Genomic DNA, 21,273 nt, shown 5'->3' on the forward strand with positions numbered 1-21,273 from the left:
GTCAGGGTTGGGGGGGGGATGGATTGTGAGCGTTGCTGTTTGTCTTATGGGTGGTTTTCCTGTGTACCATGTACTGCAGATTCTTTATGAGTGAATTTTAACGGTTTGTATTATTAAACAACCAGAAATAAACCTGTAATTAAAACAACAAGACACAGCTTTTGAAGTGACACAGTGCAGTGGAGGGCAGCAAACAACAATATGGGGTGGTCCAGTTCACAGACGAGTATATGTCTTGCCTCTGCCTCTTCTTGTTCGGCTGCCTTCCAGTGTTGAGTGGCTCAAAGGTTTCAGGGGTGTTAGGTGGCTCAAAAGAGCTGGGCTCCCAGGGCAGTTTCTCTCACAGCGTGAGCTTGGGCCAGGGAGGGGAATGGCATCTGAGAGCATGGCTACTGAGATATGGCAGGGAACATACGTAGGTGTTCCCAGTACCCTGTATTGTCCAGGGGTTGCAGAATATGGCTGGGTCTTTGCTGAGGGCACTGCATTGTATATGTGCCTGCTAGCAGCATGGACTGCAGCCAAGCATTCTGTATGTGGGGGGCGGAGGCCAAATGAAGGGGGACAGAAAGGGCTGAAGGATGTGGGAACTGGAAATCAGAAAGGCTTCTAGCTCACATCCACACAAAGTGGGGCACTGGAACAGAAGTTAGCACAGCAGTATAGTGTAATAATAAATTGTAAAGGTCAATACTTACATGCCAAGGTTCCTTTGATAGGATCTGCCTCCTCAGTCCCGGGCTGGTTTGTGGCTGGGAATCAAGCTGGCTTCCAACATGGCCACCCTCAGAGTCCTGAGTCCTGAAGAGATCCTGACTTTCTAGGAAGAGCTCTTCACTGGGCTGTTTGTGTTCTTCCTCCAATGACTCTTGTCGCTCATCCTCAGTAGGAGGTGGGAGAAGGGGGTACAGCTGTGCACAGGATCCACAACCTTCTTGGGTTTATAGCGGTGTAATTGTTTAATATCCTGTCCAGCTCCTCAAAAAATAGATAGCTTATATTTCTACAGCCAGGCTCTTCTTACATCTTGGGTTGTTGTGTACAGTCTCCTGAGCTGTTTGCTCTTTATCTGGTACTAGTTGGTGTCCTTGTGGACAACTGGCTAGCAGTGTCCACCAACACGTCTTTATTCTGGTGGCTGGCCCCAAGAGCTTGCTGTCCTGCTGCTTTTCCCCAGATGGCAGTGAGATCTAGGGTCTCAGCATGGCACCAGGCCACTGTTAGAGGCACGTTGTAGAGGCTGCTGGAGTAATATTGCTGTAACACCAATATATTGGACTCCAGGAGTAAATGGTCTGATCCTGCCAGATGAGGGATATGTTGTCTTGTCAGTTTGACTCCAGAGCAGTGGGAGGGGACGCAGGTAAACAGACAGGTCGATCATACATGTCTGCAAAGCAGTGTGGGATAGCAGTTGGAGAACTGCCAAAGTAGTGTGAAGCAGCATTGTGTGTATACTAACAATAGACCGTGTTAGCTAAGTTTGCATCCAACTTGAAAGAAAACTCCAGAGTTTGCGATAAATGTGGAGTTAGTGCACTCGAAGGAACGATGTGGCTTGTGCACAGGCATTTGTAGGCCAAACAGCCTGAGTTAGTGTGGATTTAAACCCCCGGTGTAGACAATCCCTCAATGATAGTTATGACTCTTAGTCAGCTAAGCAGTTAAGTACGTTCTTACATACCACTGGATGGACTTGTTCTGCTGAATCAGGGCCTTATTCCTAAGCTAACAAACTTTCATCAACAGCTCTGATTTTATTCAGCCCAGAATATGAATATTGCCTCATAAACAGAAAGCAACCTCAAGTATAATAATCACAAACCAAGGGAGCCACTGTGAGAGCCATGATCTTAGAGCAGGTGTTTCTGCCTCCAGGTCCTGTGCTCAGACCACTAGACCTCTCTGTAAAGTTTAATTAAAATGGCAGTTTGTTTATTACTAAGACATAAACAAAATGTAGTTGTACATCACACTCCAACACAGCCAGGGTCACAGCGGTAACTTTTCTCGGGAGGGTAAATGTAAATAGGTAGATCAGAAATGTGCATGGAATGACAAGTGCCTCTTCCCTTTTTATTTGCATAGATTTATTTATACTTCTTTCTATCTCATTCCTCACTGCAGATTTTGAATGTTTAAACTGCTAATTTTCACTTCATGTATCTTTCATATTCGTTTGTAGCTCTACGTCCCGCAAAGAGAGAACTGTAAATAAACCAAAAGAAAATTAATTTTAGTATCTCTTTTGGTCCTTTGGACTCTGACTGATTGCAGACTTCCCAGATTAGGGGAGTAATGAGAGTAGTAAATGTATACTTGCAGTTGCTACTGTACTATATCTTGGGGGAAAAATGCTTTTTTATCGCCGTCTTCTCCAGATTATGGCTGAACGGAAGAATGCTAAAGCTGTGGCTTGCAGCTCTTTACAGGAACGGACAAATGTCACCCTGGATGTTCCCCTGCAAGGTACTGTATGCCAGAATTAACTTTATATTATGGTCCAGTTTTAGATACAGTCCCTAAATGTTGTACTGAACAAAAATTGAGCTGAAAGGAAGGCTAACAGTGTCTTTTAGATAGTGTATCTGATGATGTCACAACAAAATACTTTTATTAGTAATGTTGACAGTAGTGCAATTCTGCTCAGTTATGGCAACTTGTTTATTTCCTCTGGTTTCTTTCAAAATATGTAAATTTCACAGCTCAGTAGTGGAAATGATATGCCAGATCTGCATAAAAACAAAATATATTCCAATTAATCAATGGGTTCAGAGGAGTTATAGCAGATCCAAACTCTTCCTGGATTTCAGCATCCATGTGAGCTTCAAAGGCTGATGAGCAAGCAAATCTTCCAGCCAACTGTGTGCTGCACCCTGTAGCGTGGGGTAAAAGAAAAATGGCTTTGTGTTTCTTTCTCTTAGCGTAATGGTTGATATGTTGAATGCAGCCCAGGAGACTTACACACAGTAACTAATGCAAGGTATATGTTTTAAATCCACTTGCCTGCACTGAATATCTCAACTCACTGCTATTTGTTGTTCATGGGGATTTTTTATTTGCATCAGCTGTTCACACAGACATTGGTTTCTCCTGGCACAGAGAGGGCATGTTCATAGGCATGGTTTAAAAACACAGGGCTAGATTCACAAAGGGAATCCATCTCTCCTGTTGAGGCTATTCCACTTTGTATGAAAAATGTAAATAGTCATTAGATCAGAGAGGAAAAGAGTGAGAGTGACTCTCTAGCCCAGTGGCTAAGGCACCCACCTGGGAGACCCAGGTTCCAGTCCCTGTTCCAGTGACTCTTTTTAAGTATTTCATACAAAGTGGAACAGCCTCAACAGGAGAAACTGAAAAAGATCCACCCTAAAATACCACATAATCCAGCAATTAGGGCATTCACCTGGGAGGTGGGAGACTTTTTGGTTCAAGTCCCCTCTCCTCTGTCAGAGTGGTGATTTGAACTGGGGTCTCCCACATCCTGGGTGAGTGCTCTAACCACTGGGCAATATGGGGTAAGGGGAGGGGGGACACTACTTCTGCTCCTATTTCACTGAAAAAGCACTGACCTGGCTTAGGTGCCTAACTCCAGGGGGCGGTTCATGGCTATGAATCCAAAGTGGAGATAACTGCTTCCATCTGGCCTGAAGTTAGGTGCCCAACTTCCTTTGAGAGGAGGAGCTTAGGCCCTGCCCCTCTCCTCAGTATTTCCTATTGGCTAGCTCAGATGGCTCTCTGCTCAGCATGCCGGCTGTTGAGAGTCCTCTTCTTAGGACTTGTCTACACAGTGAGTGCCCAGGGTGCGAATTTAAAGCGTACCAGCTTGCTGCACAGGTGAAAGCCAGGTGGATGTTGCCACAGCACAGTGAAAGTCCCAGGGTGCAGCTTAGCGTTCTGCTGCTTGAAAGCATAGTTTGATAAGCCACACTCCAGGACATCCACTTCTGTAGCAGTGTCCAAATGGCACTGTGCAGTGAGCTGATGCGTTGTGGATAGGGTTCCCAGGTGTCCAGTTTTCTACTGGAACGCCTGATCGAAAAGGGACCCTGGCAGCTCCAGTCAGCACTGCTGACCGTGCCGTTAAAAGTCTGGTCAGCAGCACAGTGGGGCTAAGGCAGGCTCCCTGGCTCCGCGCAGCTCCCGGAAGCAGCCGGCATGTCCCTGTGGCCCCTAGGCACAGGGGTGATCAGGGAAGCTCCATGCGCTGTCCCAGCATCGGCTCCACAGCTCCCATTGGCTGGGAACCGCAGCCAGTGGGAGCTGTGAAGATGGTGCCTGCGGGCGCAGGCAGCGCGCACCATGCCGAGCTGCCTGGCCATGCCTCCTCCTAGGAGTCAGACATGCCGGTCGCTTCTGGGAGCAGTGCGGAGCCAGAGCAGGCAGGGGAGCCTGCCTTAGCCCCCCTGCGTTGCCAACCGGGAGCCACCTGAGGTAAGTGCTGCCCGGCTGGAGCCCACACCCTGAACCCCCTCCCACACCCTAACCCCGTGCCCCAGTCCTGAGCCCCCTCCCACATCCAAACTCCCTTCCGGAGCCCACACTCTCTCCTGCAACCCCAACCACAGCCCTGAGTTCCCTCCCGCAGCCAAACTCCCTCCCGGAGCCCACCCCCCGAACCTCCTCCCATACTCCAACCTCCTGCCCCAGCCCTGAGCCCCCTCCTGCACTCCAAACCCTTTGGCCCCAGCCTGGAGCCCCCTCCTGCACACACAACACCTCATCCCCAGTCCCACCCCAGAGCCTGCAGCCCCAGCCTGGACCCTCCTCCCTCAACCTGAACCTCTAATGTCTGACCACCCCAGAGTCCTCACCCCGTCCCGCACTCCAACCCTCTGCCCCTGAGCACATGCTGCTGGTTGTTCGCACTCTGCTAATCAGCTGGATGGCACTTGAATCTCTCCTGCACAGCTGCCCAGCCACGCAGCTTACAGGGAACACAGGTGTTTGGTTTTGTGCAATTAGAAAGTTGGCAATCCTAGTTGTAGATTCATACCCTGGCTTGCTGCACATTAATTTGCCATATAGGCAATCCCTCAATCTCCTCACTTTCCCCATGCATTGTCTATATAGCCTGGACACCTAACTCAGGGCTCTGTGCTCTACTGGGTGGTAGGACACCCAAAGTGAGGTACTGCAACACTGAGCCAACACTCCCTTTGTGGATGTAGCCCTTAGAGGCCAAATTGTACATGGCTGTGCTGGATATAAGACCAGCCCTGTATATATGCTCATACCTTAGAGACATATTCATGCAAGTTTTCTAAATGTTTTGAACACAATCCTATTTTTAGAGTACATGAATTGGAAGTTGTATCATCTTCCTCCTTAATTCCCATGGAAATCACTTAACATCTTCTTGTATGAGCTAGAAGGAGTGCAGATCTATTTTAATCAATACAGTATTTTCGGAGTAAAATTACTTGGTAAGCTATTTCTTCTGTCTGTGCAATAAAAGTGTGTTTTACTTGCTCGTGAATGTTGATAAACAGACATTGATTTTGTTTGTTCCCATGCAGTAGATTTCCCAACACCAAAGACAGAGCTGGTACAGAAGTTCCACGTCCAGTACTTGGGCATGTTACCTGTAGTTAAACCAGTGGGTATGTAACACCATTGTTCCTAACTGATCCTAGAAGGGACTTACATAAAATCTGAAAGGGCTAGATTCTGGCTACATGTGCACTGGTAAAGAAAAGTGCAAGGAGCAACAACGCTCTTTACTTGTGTTCTGGATGCACAGGGGTCAGCACTAAGCCTCCACATAGGAAGAAGAGAATGGGACTGTCTAGTGCTCATGGTCTCACTCAGGCTTCTGCTTCCTCAGCCAGAATGTTTTGGGAAGGCTGCTGAGACAAAGCCCTTTGCAGCGCCCTCTCCCAACGTGAGCAGTGACAATTAAAAAGTCAGAAGGGAGTTGTAAGTGCATATGACTGGAGTGAGATGCTACCTGAACAAGCTGCCGTCCCAGTGTTTTAAGCCTCCTAGGAGAAGACTGGCAACTAATTCTGTTTTTACAAGGTGATGAAAAATAAAGGGATAGCAGGAGCTAGTCATTTTTTTCTTACGCCCCCGCCATCAGAATGTTTTTAGCTAAGAAATCTAAAGCAACTTCTTTTCTGTGCTTCCAGGTGAAAAAAAAAATTTCTTCTAGGTTTTTTTTATGTATTCATTTTATACATTATTTTTTTATCCCATTCTCCCTCCCTCTACATTTTAGGTATGGATACGCTGAACAGTGCCATAGAAAACCTTATGGCTTCCTCTAGCAAAGAGGAGTGGATGCCAGTTACCATGAATGTTGCTGATGCTACTGTGACGGTCATCAATGAAAGAGTAAGTTAGGAATAGATTAACGTAATAGTTTTAATAGTGCAGTCTCAGAAAGCTGGAAAGACCCCCCCCATCTGTAATAGAATTTTTGTTTGTATTAGAGTGTATTCTTTTGTTTCACTTGACGTTTCCCTCCAGTACTGTAAGCTGTGCACAACGGGACCATTTAGTAGAGACTGAGATTTTAAAAAAAATCTTACAATTCAACTCCCGCTTTTATGTTAAAGCGCAGCACATCAAGGTTCTTACCAGTCACTTCAGCTCGGCTCAGTTTTATTTGCCCCTTCAAAACATGCCCTTAGAAATAAATTGTAAATGTTTGAAGTATAAAAAAATAAGTATCAGCATTACCTTTTCCTGGGGTTTTTGGGACCCAAATACTGCAAGCCTAACCCCTGGGCCAAGAGTCCTGAATACTAAGATTTGCTCTGTCCTCCTCTGCAATTTAGCAAAGACAAGGAATCTTTCAGTCTCTGTTTCGTGCTGCTGCTTTATACAAAGCATTTTCCCAGAAGACCAGTAGAGTGACACTTTCAAGAAATAGGTCTGTTTCACTGCTGCTGTGTCCCCAGGGTAAAATCCCTATTCAATATGGATAAGTATTTTTTTTTTTTTGAAGGCTTATCACGGTCTGTCTTTTCTAAACTGAAATAACCTAAAATCTGTGGTGTGCCCAATACCAACTGCTTTGGTCTCTCTTCTCCTTGTATTTTAGAAGGGTTAATTGAGTTCAGCACACAGCACATTGCTAATGCTGTGCAGATAAATCATAAGAGTTCAGCGCTACTGCTACAGTTTCACCAGGGATTTTAGAAATGTCAATGAAATAGCTCAAAAAGTTGTATTGACTACATTGTAGTAATGAGCGATCATTGCTTCATAACCAGAATGAAGAACAAATCATAGTGGAATGTCGTGTTCGGTTCCTGTCCTTTATGGGAGTGGGCAAGGATGTCCATACATTTGCCTTCATTATGGATACAGGGAACCAGCATTTTGAATCCCATGTTTTTTGGTGTGAACCAAATGCAGGCAATGTATCAGAAGCTGTTCAGGCTGCATGCATGGTAAGTGATCTTTTTCAGAGTGAACTGTAGTATTTAGCTCTTTCACTAACTCTATAAATAGTAATAATTGTAAATTTGCAATTATATGAAATCCCTATAATATTTAAAGAACTGAAAAAACTGGTATCTTTAATGCAAAATAAATAAATAAATCTTTGAGAATTTAAATAATGCTCCTATACCAACCTTACCTATTTGGGCGAAAGTGATTATGAAATGATAGATTTCATGATTCTAGGGAAAGGAATGAGTGAGAGCAGCAGAATGAGGATAATGGACTTCAACAAGGCAGACTATATAACAAGCTCAGAACTTGTAGGTGAGGTCCAATGGAGGAAAGTCTAAGGGAAAAAGCAGTTCAGGAGAGCAGTTTCTCAACGACACAATAGTAAAGGCACAACAATAAACACATCTCAGTGTGAAGGAAAGACAGGAAGAATAGTAAGACGACGATAAAGCTCCATCAGGAGCTCTTTAATTACCCCAAAATCAAAAAGGAATCCTACAAAAAGTGAAAACATGAACAAATTGCTAAAGATGAATACAAAAGAACAGCACAAGCATGTAGAGTCAGAAAAGCTAAGGCACAAAATGAGTTACACCGAGCAACGGACATAAAAGGGCAATAAGAAGAAGAACAATAAATCCATTAGGAGCAAGGGAAGATGAAGGAACATGTAGATCCGCAACTTAACAGGGAATGAGAGCTAATGACAGATGACATGCAAGAACGCTGTGGTGTTTAATGCCTATGTTGCCTCAGTCTTCTCTAAAAGAAAGTTGTGACTGGATGCATAATATTAACAATTTATATTAACCAAAAGGGAGAAGGAGTGCAAGCACAAATAGGGAAAGGATAGGTTAATGAATATTTAGATCGGTTAGATGCAGTGGTGAGCTGGAACCGGTTGTTAAAATTAGAAGATCTTTTAGAACCGGTTGTCCCATGAGGGAGGTTTAGTTTAAATATTAGTAAAATATTTAACTGTAAGGATAGTTAAACACTGAAGTAGGTAATCAGCATGGTTGTGGAATCCCCATCAATAGAGGTTTTTAAGAACATGTTAGACTTACCCCTGTCAGGGATGGTCTTAGGTGTACTTGGTCCTGCCTCAGCACAAGGGGCTGAGATAGATGACTTGTTGAGGTCCCTCCCAGCCCTACATTTCTGTGATTCTGTCTCCTACCCCTTTCCATGTCTACAATGTGATGAAGGGCCCTTTTATTCTCATTACATGATCATCTAACACTGGGCAGTTTGACATATATTTTACAAATATGGATAAACTATAGGCCTGTATGCAAATATGCCATTCAATAATTGGAGTAAATTTTCAAATTATACAAGTAAATTGACCCATGAGATGCTGTCATTCACTTCTAAAATCAGACCCTGAAATTTCTGCAATATATGTTCCTTTAAAATAACTAAGTTTGATTCCTGTACTGAAGAATTTTAGATCAAAGATAAAGACTTTGTAGCACATTTTGAAAAACAATAACAGCAAGAAAAAAAAGGCAAGAAAATTATTAATAATTATTTACGTTATCCTAGGGCTGAGAAGCTCCATTCATGGACCAGAACCCTATTGTCCCATGTGCACAAACACAGAATAGGCAGTCCCAGCCCCAAAGAACTCATACACAATGTTGCTAAGATTGTATGTGCATTTGGGATATGTCTGAGGGGCTGAAATATTTATTCTGATCATTGGGCCAGGGCCAGCGCTTCTAACAGTTTCGGTCTGCCAGGGTGTCCCTAGGCCTGGAAAGTGTTCTGTCATCGGACCGTTAAAATAATTTAATTCTTACTTTATTTTGGTTTTCCCCTCCATTTCACTTCCAACGTGAGTGTAGCAGCCAATAGCAGCCAATGAGGCATAAGCTGCTGAAGTTAGAGATTAATGCTTTATCCCGTTTTCAAGATGCACTTTGGAGTTTTGGAGGCAATACAGCTAAAGCTCCAGCAGTTCCTAAGGGCATGGCTGTTACAGATGTGTGGGGGGAAATAAATAATAAGACTGAGGGGCAGTTTCGGCTTTTCACACACATCAGTGTAATTCAGCATTTGTTTCTAGTCTGTTCTTGAAATAGCCTTTAAAATAGTCACTGATCCCTTAGTTTAGCAGTGGGTTTTTTGGCACCAGTCCAGGCTGGATTGAATCTAGCAAGTTCAAAGGCAGAGTTTGCCGGTAATGTATAAAAAGTACTGAATTTAAGATTCTGATGAGAAGCCATTGAAATGCACTAATGATTGTGGAACACATTTTGCTTTGTTGCAGTTACGGTATCAGAAGTGCTTGGTAGCCAGACCTCCTTCACAGAAAGTTCGACCACCCCCTCCTCCTGCAGACTCGATGACCAGAAGAGTCACAACTAATGTCAAACGTGGAGTCTTGTCCCTTATTGACACTTTAAAACAGAAACGCCCTGTTTCTGAGATGCCATAGCTGCCCAAGGGAAAGGATTCTTGTAACATTTAATTGAAGATACAGTGGCTACGCTAAAGAAAATGAACTGATGATGTTTGACCTTCCATTTTAAATTGCTGATGCTTTGTCTTCAACGAATTTATCCTTATCAAAACAATGTTAGACAAGCATGTTCTCTCGTTCTTGCCATCATCATGTGATATGAAAAGACGCATGAATAATTTTTTTGCTGTCAATGAGTTACATCATGAGCAGTGGAAGGTCTATTTCTGATTGTAAATATACTGAACATTACCTAAATTCACACCCAAAAAGCATATGGCCACGTCCCTCCTAGTGAACTAATGTTAAAGTCCTTGGAGTGAATGATGCCTGAATTATAGTTTCACCATCTTCTTGAGCTGGATTTGTCACAAGCAACCCTTAAATCTTACAGCACTTTGCCCTGTTTTCAACACTGGAGTAGGTACCAAGCATTAGTTACCATTAAATTACTGTGGTATAAATACCAAGTTTTATTTTTACAAAGCTGCCCCTGTTAGTTTTAAAATGTGCATTGGCATTGGTTTAGGAACCACTGTATAATTTTGCCTGACATGCTTTTGAACCACGGTAACCATATTTCATTTATTGTTTATATATTATTGTTTTGGAGAAGAAAAGTTTTGAATAATTCAGAGCAGGATGCATCAGCTTTAGCCTTTTGCCCTAAAACAGACAAATGCATCGGGGCCTGTTAAATCTATTCTCCAAAATCCTATGTGGTGCAACAAAAATGTCATTTATTTAACTGTGGGCTCCAACCATCTATGATTAAGAGAGGGACCTATTCAAAACCGTTATATATGGCACAAACTGGAAAGTTACACATTTTCCCTGTATTACTCCTTGTGTGTGCAAACTTTCATTGAAGGCCCGATCACACAGTTCTTTCATTTGGAGTTTGGTGCTGAGTTAATATTTACATGAGATGCAAAAGGACTATCCCGTTTTTGTTGTGCAGACCTATTCTCATTTATACCATGATGAAATTTCATTTTACTTTAATGCCCTTGCTATAGCAGCTCTCAACAAAGGAATGATACAGCTGTTCTCTGATGTGATGGAGCTAAATGTAGAGTAACCTGATTTCAGTGCTTTTGCTCCAAAAGCTCCAGCTAGCTGTGTTAGTCCACGCTACTGTAAAGTCCTTGGCAACAAACTATGCAGTATTGCCCCTTACAATCGTACATGTGCTAACCTTTGAATGCACTTATATGCTTATCTTTTTCTTTGTTTTTTCCCCTTGCCCTCTGTCTTTTTACAACTGCAGGTTGGTACATACAATAGAAATGAAAAGTGCAGATGTTTTTACCAGTGTTAAAATTTTTCTGCCTCCATTTTAGACATCTACTTGGAAGGCTGAACCATCTGGGTATGCTGACACTGTAATTTTAAAGGGACATTGTCAAGGCTGATAGGCCCAGAATTTGACCTAGCTTTCTCTTTATATCTATTCCCTAGGGGCTTTTTGTTTTAAATTAATGGTTGCGTCTTTTTTCTTTTTTTAAAATTGATCACAGTTGCTACCCAGGAGCTACCCCAGTAACAAACAAATCAGGCTGTGGATGAACTTGACATGACTGAAATGTGACCATACTGGCAAATGAAGGGCTGATGCTCTACTGGTGTAAAGAGGTGCAGCTCCGTGAACACCAGCTGAGGAGCCAGTGCCCTGAAATCCTAACTGGTACCTACAATGGGGCTCTGACCTGGCTGAGGCCTCTAAGCACGACGGCAATATAAAGAATAATACAACCCACTAGCATACACTTAGCTAAAACACTTGCCTGCGGTCCCAATTCAGCAAGATATTTAAGCATGTGCTTAATATTTTAAATTCATGTTTAAAATTATGCAAGTGCTTAAGCCCCAGTGCAGCAAGGTATTTATGTACTGCAATCCTGTTCGGAGAACCAAGGCTACAAGAAGAAACTTGCACTCACATTCACACCTTTGTTTCTCTCGGTTCCAGTAGTGGTAATCTCAGTGGTTTCCACTGGGAACAGGGCTGATACCATTTTTTTTTTCCACAATGGTTATCAGCAGCCATCAGATGGTAACCCCACCTAGCCACCACCACCCTGGATCATACTAAAATCACTGATCTAGAGACATAAAATGCTGTATTCATTGTCACTCCCCAGATTCAGCCTGTTATCTGTTTTTTAATTATAGCAAATATCTTGACAGTGTCCTTTTACAGTTCCAGTTTGAAACTTTCCCAGGATTCAGATTTGCAATGAGTTTTAAATAGTATAAATACATTCCATAGGAGATCCACTGCATCTGTGTGATGCTGCCGCCCCATGATGGCAGATCAGGACCTCCCTTTGTAATTAAACAGACATGTTAAAAAGCTGTTGTTTTTATTCTCTACTTGGTGTGGTTCGGTTTCCTGTTGTGAGGACCATGAGTGCTTAGCTTGCTTTCAGCAGCAAAGCATATAGAGAGAGTCAGGGATGCAGTTGCAGTAGGTATTGAAAAGACAATGGACAGGAATGTATTGAAAAGTCACAGATCATCTGCAGATATTTTGTTTTTAAAATACCTTTGCTTATTTTACCAAAATACTGATTAAGACCTTGATTCTGCAAAACCTAGGCATGTGCTTTATAAGCACATTAGTCTCACTAGCTTCAACAGGATGACCCATGCTCTTACCAGTTATGCATATACCTAAGTGTTTGCAGGATCAAGGCCTAATTTTGTAAAACCAATTATATTAAAACACGATGTTGACTTACTTTCTGCCATGGCCAATAATTATGGTTGGTGCATGTGTGAGAGTAAATGCCATTGTTTTACCCAATGTTGTAGTGACACTTCAGTTACCTATGCATTCTCTGTATCTCGTGTTTCTGTAAGTAGGCATACACTCTGCCTTGTATGTCTCACGTCATTTTTGAATTAACCTGTTAAATACAGCTTAAAATATTTTTATTTTATTTATTCTATTTTTACTGAAATAGCCTGCATTATGATGTTGATGTACTATCTTTACTGGACATGATCTCACAACATATCCAGTGCTAAGTAATCGCCGTGTACTATAGGTTGCCTAAAAAGGTGGGTTTTGTAATTATTTGTAGTCACATTTTTATTGGAGTATGTAGAAGAAATGGCAAAACAATGTGTAAAGCTAATTTCTCTTATTTTATAAATGCAAATAGCAAGTTAGAGGCAGATATCACAGGCCACCTCATTAATATGCTCCATTGCAGAAGCAAGGAGATATATAGCCACAGCCAATGTCTATAGCTTAAAGCCTTTCCTTTGAGTTGCTGCAGTTTTTAGTTTTTATTTAAACCACTTATGATTTCATCTGGAAAAAAAAGAACCACCTACAGATTGCATGAAAGGACACTGATCCCACTTACAGAATAATGAGTTCTTAGTGATAAACTTCGTGTAAAGAGCTACCTGTACCTCTTCACACACAAAAAGAAGTCCTTCCTTAGATTTGCAGGATATAAAGCTATGGAATAACTAAGACTGTTCTGTGTCATTTACTAAGATTTCTAAATCCCTTTTCTTTTAATTATATCAAACATGTCAATGAAGCAGGGATATAAAACTGTTAGTAAATCACATGTGAAAACAGCTATTTTTACTTTAATAGCTGATGCTGGCTCAGCCTTTACAGCTTTAACATTAACACTGTTACTTCTATCTGTGCAGGCTTAGTTATTTTAATATATTGCTAAAATCCTGTTTTGTACAGTCACCAAACAAAGGTTTGATTTATCTTAGTAGTTGCAAAAGAGAAAGGGAAAATGCACACTGTTTATCAGTCAGAGCTCAGTGTTATATAAAGCAGCTGATTGACACTGAAAATAACTTTTTTTTTTTTGCTGTTGACCACTTTTACACATTGATATGTAATCTGTTGTGAGAATAAATTTAGCTGCATAAAATGCTTGAGTCACTTGTCACTAGTCCATGAAGTTTGGAAAGTAGTTCATTTCTTGGGACAGAAACTTGGTGGTGGGGGGAAGGAGAAAGACTCTCTGTATTTACTGTTTAGAAAAGATACCAGTACATTGGACATTTCAGAAGAGAGACCATGTATTTTCTGAATTATTCAGTGGTAAATGTTAAGCCAGTATTAAGGAAAAGGTGGTACTATGATTCGCCCTAATGCCCAGCTTGAAATATAAATTGCTTTTAAGTCCTAGAAAGCATATTTTTAATGGACGGAGGTGTAAGCGGAAGTCATATTTGTCTGTTTTAAAGCTTTGGTCATGGGCTATACAGCCTTTTACTTGTATGTTGCTGGTGCAATTCTGGGTCACGGTGGGACTACCTAAAATTTGCCACCAGTTGATGGCAAAAGTGGTTTGTGAACCAAGCATTCTCTAGCATCATATTGATCACTGCTGGCTCTTGGACGATCTGGTCAGAGACTGAACCAGCGCCGGAGACCTAGTCTTCGATCAGGATGAGACCCATTGGTGGGACAGCAGATGGAAACTTGCACTACCGTGCTGTACCCCATATGTGAATAGAACTTCCACTGCCAGAGCTGTCAACTAGCACCTTTGAATGAGCACACTGTTTTTATTTTTAAAAGAGACCGTTTATACTTAGTTTATTGTTATAACACCCACTGTGCATTATTAAAAATGAAAAGATTTAAAAACCCACTCTTTTGCCTTCCCTTTCCCAACTACAGGATCTCACACCTACTTTGAGCCATGCTTAGTAACTATATTTAAAATAAAATGAATATAATTTTCCCTTTATATTTTCCATTCCCTTTTTCTAAACTGTAGCTTCTTTTCTCATCCCCATTGTGAACTATCATTGTAAAATAGTGTCACTTTGTTCTCCTGCTTTTTTCCAGTTGTACATTGCAAGCATAGGACTCGAGCCAGGAGCCTTACAATCAGCCCAGAAGGAGACCAGAGAATGAATTATGATTCAGTCACAATTCTTCCCCTGGCATTTGGGAAGGAGAAGTTCACCCCTTTTCATGGATCTGTTTACTCTTGACCAGTGAGGGTGGGTCTGTGGAGCCAAGGCTGCTCCTGTTTACTCACGGTGAGGTAACGGGTGAGCAGCACAAAACTTTTAGCTATTAGAATTATTTCTTTTGTTAAACAGATCACATTCAGCAGCACTCAGTAGGAAAACTCACCTTTTATGAGCACAGGTTCGTTTGTTTCTTTCCTTCCCCTATTTTTCTTTGTTTCTCTCCCTCCTTTCTTCCTTCTGTATTTCCCTGGTGGGAGCAATTCTCAATTTTCTACTTTAGATTTCACTCCGCGCCCCCCCCCCTTGCCCTCATCTAAAATGATCACCAGCAGCTAATATTGACATTTGAAATGTTATCATTAGGCTTAGAATTAACATCTTAATTAGATGAATTATCTCTAACTGGTGTCAGGGTTGGCACAAAGAATCAGGGAGTCATAACTGGTTCCAGGTACTTAATTTCATTTTCCCCCCATGTCTGGGCTATTCTGGGTGGTTGGAGAGGGAAGCCATCCTTTGCTAGGCGCTCCTGTAGATTGCAGAAGATCTACATGCGTTCCTGTCCTGCACAGCCCAGCTGGCACACAGGCAATGGAGCAGCCACTTTGTTTTTTCCCTGCAGTGCAGAAGTAGGCCTGTCAGTGAGCCGTCGCAGCAGGTAAAGCTTCTCAAGAGTGCTTTCAGGTCATACTAAAGGTGCTACTAGGGCTGCAAGGGAAGCAGTACACACTACCACCTCCTCAGAGCAATGCAAATACTCGTTTTTAAATGGCAGGCAGCATATTTATTTCATAATCAAATACAAATTTGAGCCTCAAGGGCCACCCCTTGGATGCCAGTGATCTAATGCATGGCTTATTGGTTGTAAGTTCCCCTCTTTGTATTTTATGTCGTGGAGGGTGAAAAACCAGTTTTGCTTATTCCATTTCTGAATCAAACCCTTGTCAAAGTAGGCGCATTTATCTAGTTCTCCTTTAGAGTCTCTGTACGGAGTATGGAATGTAGACACACTAATATCTCCTACTTTATTTTATTGGAGAACTAGGACAGTTTAGTAAAGGTACCAATACAATGGACCCAAGTGAAATGGGGGGTGGGGGGGAATCTTACTTTTAATATTTATGAAGTACGCACTTCTGATTTAAATTATAAATTGGATAGAAAGTTAATAAAACCAATCCTATTAAAAAATACGTTGCATAATACTTCTGAAGTTGCTAGTTGGGTTAAATATCTTAAGTAGTAAGAGCAATTCTAAATACAAATATCCACTAATCATTTCAAACAGGAAGGAAGTTCTGAAGTTCCACCCAAATTTCAGAGTTAAGATGTCCTATGGTTAAGAAAACCTTATTTCGTCTGGCTTTAAAAAAAAAAAAAAAAAGTTGGTCCACTGGAACGACTGAGAATGTGATAAACAATTCTAGGTTCCTACAATTAAATACTTTAATAGATTGACATCTCAATATACTTAGCAAGATGTAACCACATATTAAACTTAGACAGAAATGACTGACAGTTAATATATACTATTTAAAATGATTTACAGTTTAACTTGCAACCTGATCTTTACATATAACTAGAAATGCTGTTTATCATTTTCCCCCTCAATCACCAATGTTTCCAAAGAAATTGTTAGAATCATGTAAATGTAAACCAAAAAACTTGCTGTCATTATTCAAATGAATAATATACTATTGGTATTAAGTGTTCCTATTTTGCTTGACATTTGTGAACTATCGGGATGCAGCATAAGCAGCACTTTCACCATTTCTGAATTGTTACCGCTCATAGAAAGCAGTTTCATAAAAAGCAGCATTTGAGTTTCCTTTTACCAGCCCCCATTAGGCTGACAATTATGATTTTTATAAACCATGGCAGTACTGTGACATGTCAGAGATAATTCAGAATTCATTTTAGCATCAACATACCTGTCTAGTGTTAAAATGAAATTTTCTATTCAATTTTTTTGTTTTTAAATTTCCTCTGTTGCTTCCTAAAGCACATCTGACTGAACTGGGGCATTCGTGTGCTCTCCAGCTGTGCACAAAATGTTCAACGCAAGTGCATACAATGTAGGCATGTGAAAAATCCAGACCCATTTTTAGAAAAAACAGGCTGAATTATAATTTTGATGATCCGCTTCCATATGCCATGGTCATAAATAATGACACTTTTCAACAAGATGGTAGCTGAAAATTGTAAGCTCAGACAACCATTTAATTTCATTGTTGCTATCTGAACTTTTAGACCACTGAACAAAACTTGCAAAGATTACTTTTAAAATTAAGTATGCCCAGATATATACAGAAGGCATGTTTCAACATGTCACGTTCTACTGATTAGCAATTAGCTAATTTTGAGCTCACCCCCAAGGGATTTGAATTATCTATTGCAGTTGTTACTTTACGTGCATTTTAACATTCAGAATTTAATAGCTGGACTGAAACAACTACATAATAGAGACTCTTTAGCAAAACATCGCCCTGCTATTTCCATAATAGCCAAGAAAAGGGTATTAATTATAAATGTTTCCTAAAGGTAAGTAGTGGTCTGCATGGATATACCCTGGCATCTAAGTGTGTGAATCAACTTATATAGGAATGCTTACCACTATAGCAATATAATTTCAAACTCTGAAGAAATAACTATGAACCAGTTACAAAAGTCTATTTTCAAATCCATGGTCGAGGATGCTTAACCATAGTTGAAGGTAAAGTTTCTTTTGGTTTGACCAATTTTTTTGATAAAGAAGGTATAAATAAGTCAGGTGCTGAGCTCTTTACTCCAATCCAGCGATAGTAATAATGTTGAGCTGAAATTTGAGATTTGTTCCCTTGTGGATTGAAGTATGGCACCATTACTGGAGGGAGAACTATCTCCACAGGTTTCAATACAACCATTTTATCTTCTGCCCGTGGCTTTCTAATGTGTGTCCGTCTCTCAAACACCTTACTCATAGATGACAGATTGGGTGTGTTCTTCAGCATTCCTGGCAGGGATGAGTTTGAGATGGGTTTGGTCATTTTCTTCAACTGAATGGAACTGTTTGTTTGGTTCACATTTTTTTGTGGCCCACTAATTGCTTTAATTGGTGAAACTTCAGAATTAGTATTAATCATTTCTCGGTTCAGGAACTCTATAATGTTTGTTTGTACCCCAGTATCTTTAGGAACATTTCTTTGCTGTGTTACTTTTGATTTTTTCTTCCTCTTCTCTTCTCTCTTTGATGATTTTCCTATATCAAGACCTTCTAGTAGTCCCTTTGCTGCAGCACGAGCCAAAATGTCTTGTACAGACATTACTTCAGCTGGATCCCTCTGAAATTAAAGAAATGTTAGTGGAGCTAAACTACACCATCAAGTTATGCACTCTATTTTAATCCCTTAGGATACACCTGCACTTTAAAATACAGGGCAATGAGTCTCAGTGCCTGGGTGTGATGGGGTGTATCAGTCCCACACTGGCAATACAGGGGTTAATAAACGGCTTTGAGCCCAAGGGGCCACACCCTCTCACCTTTCCTGGGCATGGTGCCAGTGAAGAGAGCATATAAAAGAAAGCAGCTCAGCTCAGTCTGGGCTGGCTAAGGAGGACAGCAGTCATATGATGCTGGCTCCTACCAGGAAGCTGCCGGGACTTCAGACTGCTAAGGCAGAGCACCTTGACCACACTGCAGGGACCGAAGGGGATGACGAGCTGCTACCAGTGGAGAGATGCCAGAGCCAGAGCAAAGGGTAGGAAGTGACCCAGCGGATGCGCTCAGGGATACAGAGACCTGAATCCTGCAACAGAGTAACTGGTTTCAAAGGGCTCTGTGTGAGAACCTGGTGGAGTAGGGTGGGCCTGGTTTCCCCTCCCCTGCACTTGCCCCACTGCTGCCAGAGCGGCTCCTTGGGCTCTTGCAACTAGAGAGGGAGGCTCCTTGGGCTCTCACTGCTTACTCCTGACAGAGGAAGCACCCTCCTAGACTTCCACTACTGGGCACTACTGGACCCCCCCACTGGCCCCTTGACACTGGGTCTACAGGCTCGAGCTTGTGCTGTGGCACTAAAAGCAACAGGGTTGACTTGGCTCTGAAGTCCACCCCCCTATCCCCCGCTTCAAACCCAAACACCTATACAGTGCTAAGCACAGCTATGGCACAAACTCAAGTCTGTAGACCAGGCTCTTGAAACTTGCTGCTGTGAGTCTTAAAATGTATAGATGTACCCTTCAATCCCTTCCAGCTGTTGTCAAACTCCATGTATATTCTAGAAAAAAAAATGCAAACATCTTGAAAGCAACAGCTGCATGTTATTAAAGGATGTTGACTTTACTGCAGAATCAAGGGTGTCTATAGTCTAGTTTAGAGGAGGAGAATGGAATTCCAGACTTGTGTGTTTTTATCTGCAGTTTCTACACTGACTTGCTGTGTATCAAGGCACTTTTAAGCACTACATGCTAGATTCACAAAGGAACTTCAGCATGGTGACAGAGTGGAACTTTTACATGCCAAGAAAATCACTGGGATTCACCAAAGTTTGAGTTTGGTGCCTAACCTCCCAATACAATGAAGGGGGCGAGAGAATGAGTCACAAAAGCCTACAGGCTAGGTGGCTCCTTGTCTCAGCTAACCCCATGGGAGACACCAAGCTGAGAGCAGGCCTCCTACTTAGCAAGAAGAGGAGAAAAGCCACCACTTCCCTCATAACTTTTAGCCCAGAGGCTAGGGTACTCACTTGGGATCTGAAACTCATCCCCTTCTACCTAAGCAAGAGAAGGGATTTGAACTGGGGTGTGCTACCTCTCAAGTGAGTGCCTTAAGGAGCAGGCTATAAGCCATTCTGATGTGGAGCTCTCTCTCTCGCCTGCTGCAGCTGTTCCACTGTGGACATATAATTTAAAAAGAAATCAGTGGAGCAGGGGGATTGGATCTCCCACCTCCCCAAGTGAGTGCTCTATCTACCAGGCTGTTTGTCTGCTCGCTCTCTGGCTCATGTTGAAGCTATTCCACGCTGTGGTTAAATAATGAAATACTCATTTGTTCTCACCTTAGCCCCCAGGCCATTTCAGCAGAAGAATGCCTATCTTGCCCAGTTTGTGCACTACTCAGGGGGCTTAGGGATCTGGACACAAGGCATGGTTCTGGTGGGTGCGTGTGCAGAGGCAGAAACATGGGTGATAAGGAACTTTTACTGAAAATATTTAGGTGTTGAGTGAATTTAGGTACATACAGGGGCAGCTGAGCAGGGATTTTGGCACCTAAAAGTGGCAGTTAAGCACCTATGCCCTTTTGCGAATCTAGGCCTATATTCCGCCTATGTGTATGAAGAGAAAAATACATCACCATTTATGAACACCGAATTAATTGTTTGCAAAGCACTTTGGGTGAAGTATACAATGTAAAAAGTATTACTAGGAAGTTTGCCCACTATTAAATTCTTTTTTAAGATACAAATTAAACTGTCAAGATAGATACAAGGTTAGAACCACAACAGGGCTGGGAATGAAACTGAGGACCAGAATACTTAGGCTGAAACATCTCATAGTGAACTCTATTAGTGTGTCCAGCAGTCTCCCTCAGACAAATGGTGGGAGCCCCATCTGTGGCATAATCTAAAATTTGATTAGATGATGTATTTTGGGAGAGGAAGGGGGGGAGGGATTCTGCACTGGCAGGAAGTTATACTAGATGATTTAACAGGTTTTTCCATTTGGAATTCTCTTGCCGTAATGGAACGCTTTGACTTATCTATCATCCCAAGAGAGAAGCTTCTCACCACCCATGGTGTTGTCATAATACATAGGGAGATGGACTGACTGATCAAATCAATCTTATATTTAACTTCCACAATTAATAACCTTGAGTATTTTATCCCCCAGGAAAAGAGAAATGACAAGTTTTCCCCACTTACAAGCCACCTTAAAAAGGTAACAGTTGTGGTCATCATTTTTCCAGCCTAGGTGAGCACTGCACTGATGTAAACAAAGCACTAGCATGAGGCCAACCATTCTTTAAACAATTTAAAAGCCTGAGACAGCAAACACTGCATGTAGTGCTTACTATGCCAATCTTATCCAAGGACAAGTCACAATGCAGGAGCGGGATGTAAGCTGGAAATTACTTTTAGCTTAATTACAATATAGAATGTATCTACAGCATGTTCTGTTCTAGTAGAAGCTGTATTGTGGATTTTATCAAGTTTATATACTAGTGTGCATTTGTTCTGGAAGGAGAGCCTTTACCTCAAATATGTCATTTGAAACAAAGGCATATTTCTAGATACAAAAATATTCAATTAGAAAAAAAGATTTTTAAATTTCAAATGAAAAAATATTCAGAAGGATAAAAACAGACTTCTTTTGTACAGTTCATCAAAGCAAGCTCATTCATTTTCTTGGCAAAGAAATCTAGAGTTGGAGACAGTGACTGGGTGTAAATG

At 41.7% G+C, this 21,273-nt stretch overlaps 2 protein-coding genes across 42 annotated transcripts in view; one reads left to right on the top strand and one right to left on the bottom strand.

The window, feature by feature from the left end:
- Nucleotides 1-16,302, top strand: part of APBB2 (amyloid beta precursor protein binding family B member 2) — a 328,434-nt gene extending 312,132 nt beyond the window's left edge. For 20 of the 30 annotated variants that reach the window (XM_037897878.2, XM_043544465.1, XM_037897877.2 and 17 more), the window contains 5 exons: nucleotides 2,382-2,469; nucleotides 5,520-5,603; nucleotides 6,221-6,336; nucleotides 7,221-7,400; nucleotides 9,683-12,819. In XM_037897878.2, coding sequence (XP_037753806.1) covers nucleotides 2,382-2,469; nucleotides 5,520-5,603; nucleotides 6,221-6,336; nucleotides 7,221-7,400; nucleotides 9,683-9,850 — 636 coding nt within the window. In that variant the 3' untranslated portion in view covers nucleotides 9,851-12,819. Of the gene's footprint in view, nucleotides 1-2,381; nucleotides 2,470-5,519; nucleotides 5,604-6,220; nucleotides 6,337-7,220; nucleotides 7,401-9,682 lie in introns of all 30 variants that reach the window. The other 10 variants (XM_043544475.1, XM_043544476.1, XM_043544477.1 and 7 more) reach the window with 2 other exon arrangements.
- A 526-nt stretch (nucleotides 16,303-16,828) lies between these two features.
- The window catches only part of NSUN7 (NOP2/Sun RNA methyltransferase family member 7), a 64,672-nt gene continuing 60,227 nt past the window's right edge, over nucleotides 16,829-21,273 (bottom strand). For 7 of the 12 annotated variants that reach the window (XM_043544483.1, XM_043544484.1, XM_043544482.1 and 4 more), the window contains one exon: nucleotides 16,829-18,168. In XM_043544483.1, coding sequence (XP_043400418.1) covers nucleotides 17,524-18,168 — 645 coding nt within the window. In that variant the 3' untranslated portion in view covers nucleotides 16,829-17,523. Of the gene's footprint in view, nucleotides 18,169-18,237; nucleotides 18,634-19,060; nucleotides 19,102-21,273 lie in introns of those variants that run through there. The other 5 variants (XR_006290131.1, XR_006290129.1, XM_043544488.1 and 2 more) reach the window with 3 other exon arrangements.

The sequence above is a fragment of the Chelonia mydas genome, chromosome 4 (genome assembly GCF_015237465.2).
Source record: "Chelonia mydas isolate rCheMyd1 chromosome 4, rCheMyd1.pri.v2, whole genome shotgun sequence".
In the NCBI taxonomy this organism is placed as follows: Eukaryota; Metazoa; Chordata; order Testudines; family Cheloniidae; genus Chelonia; species Chelonia mydas.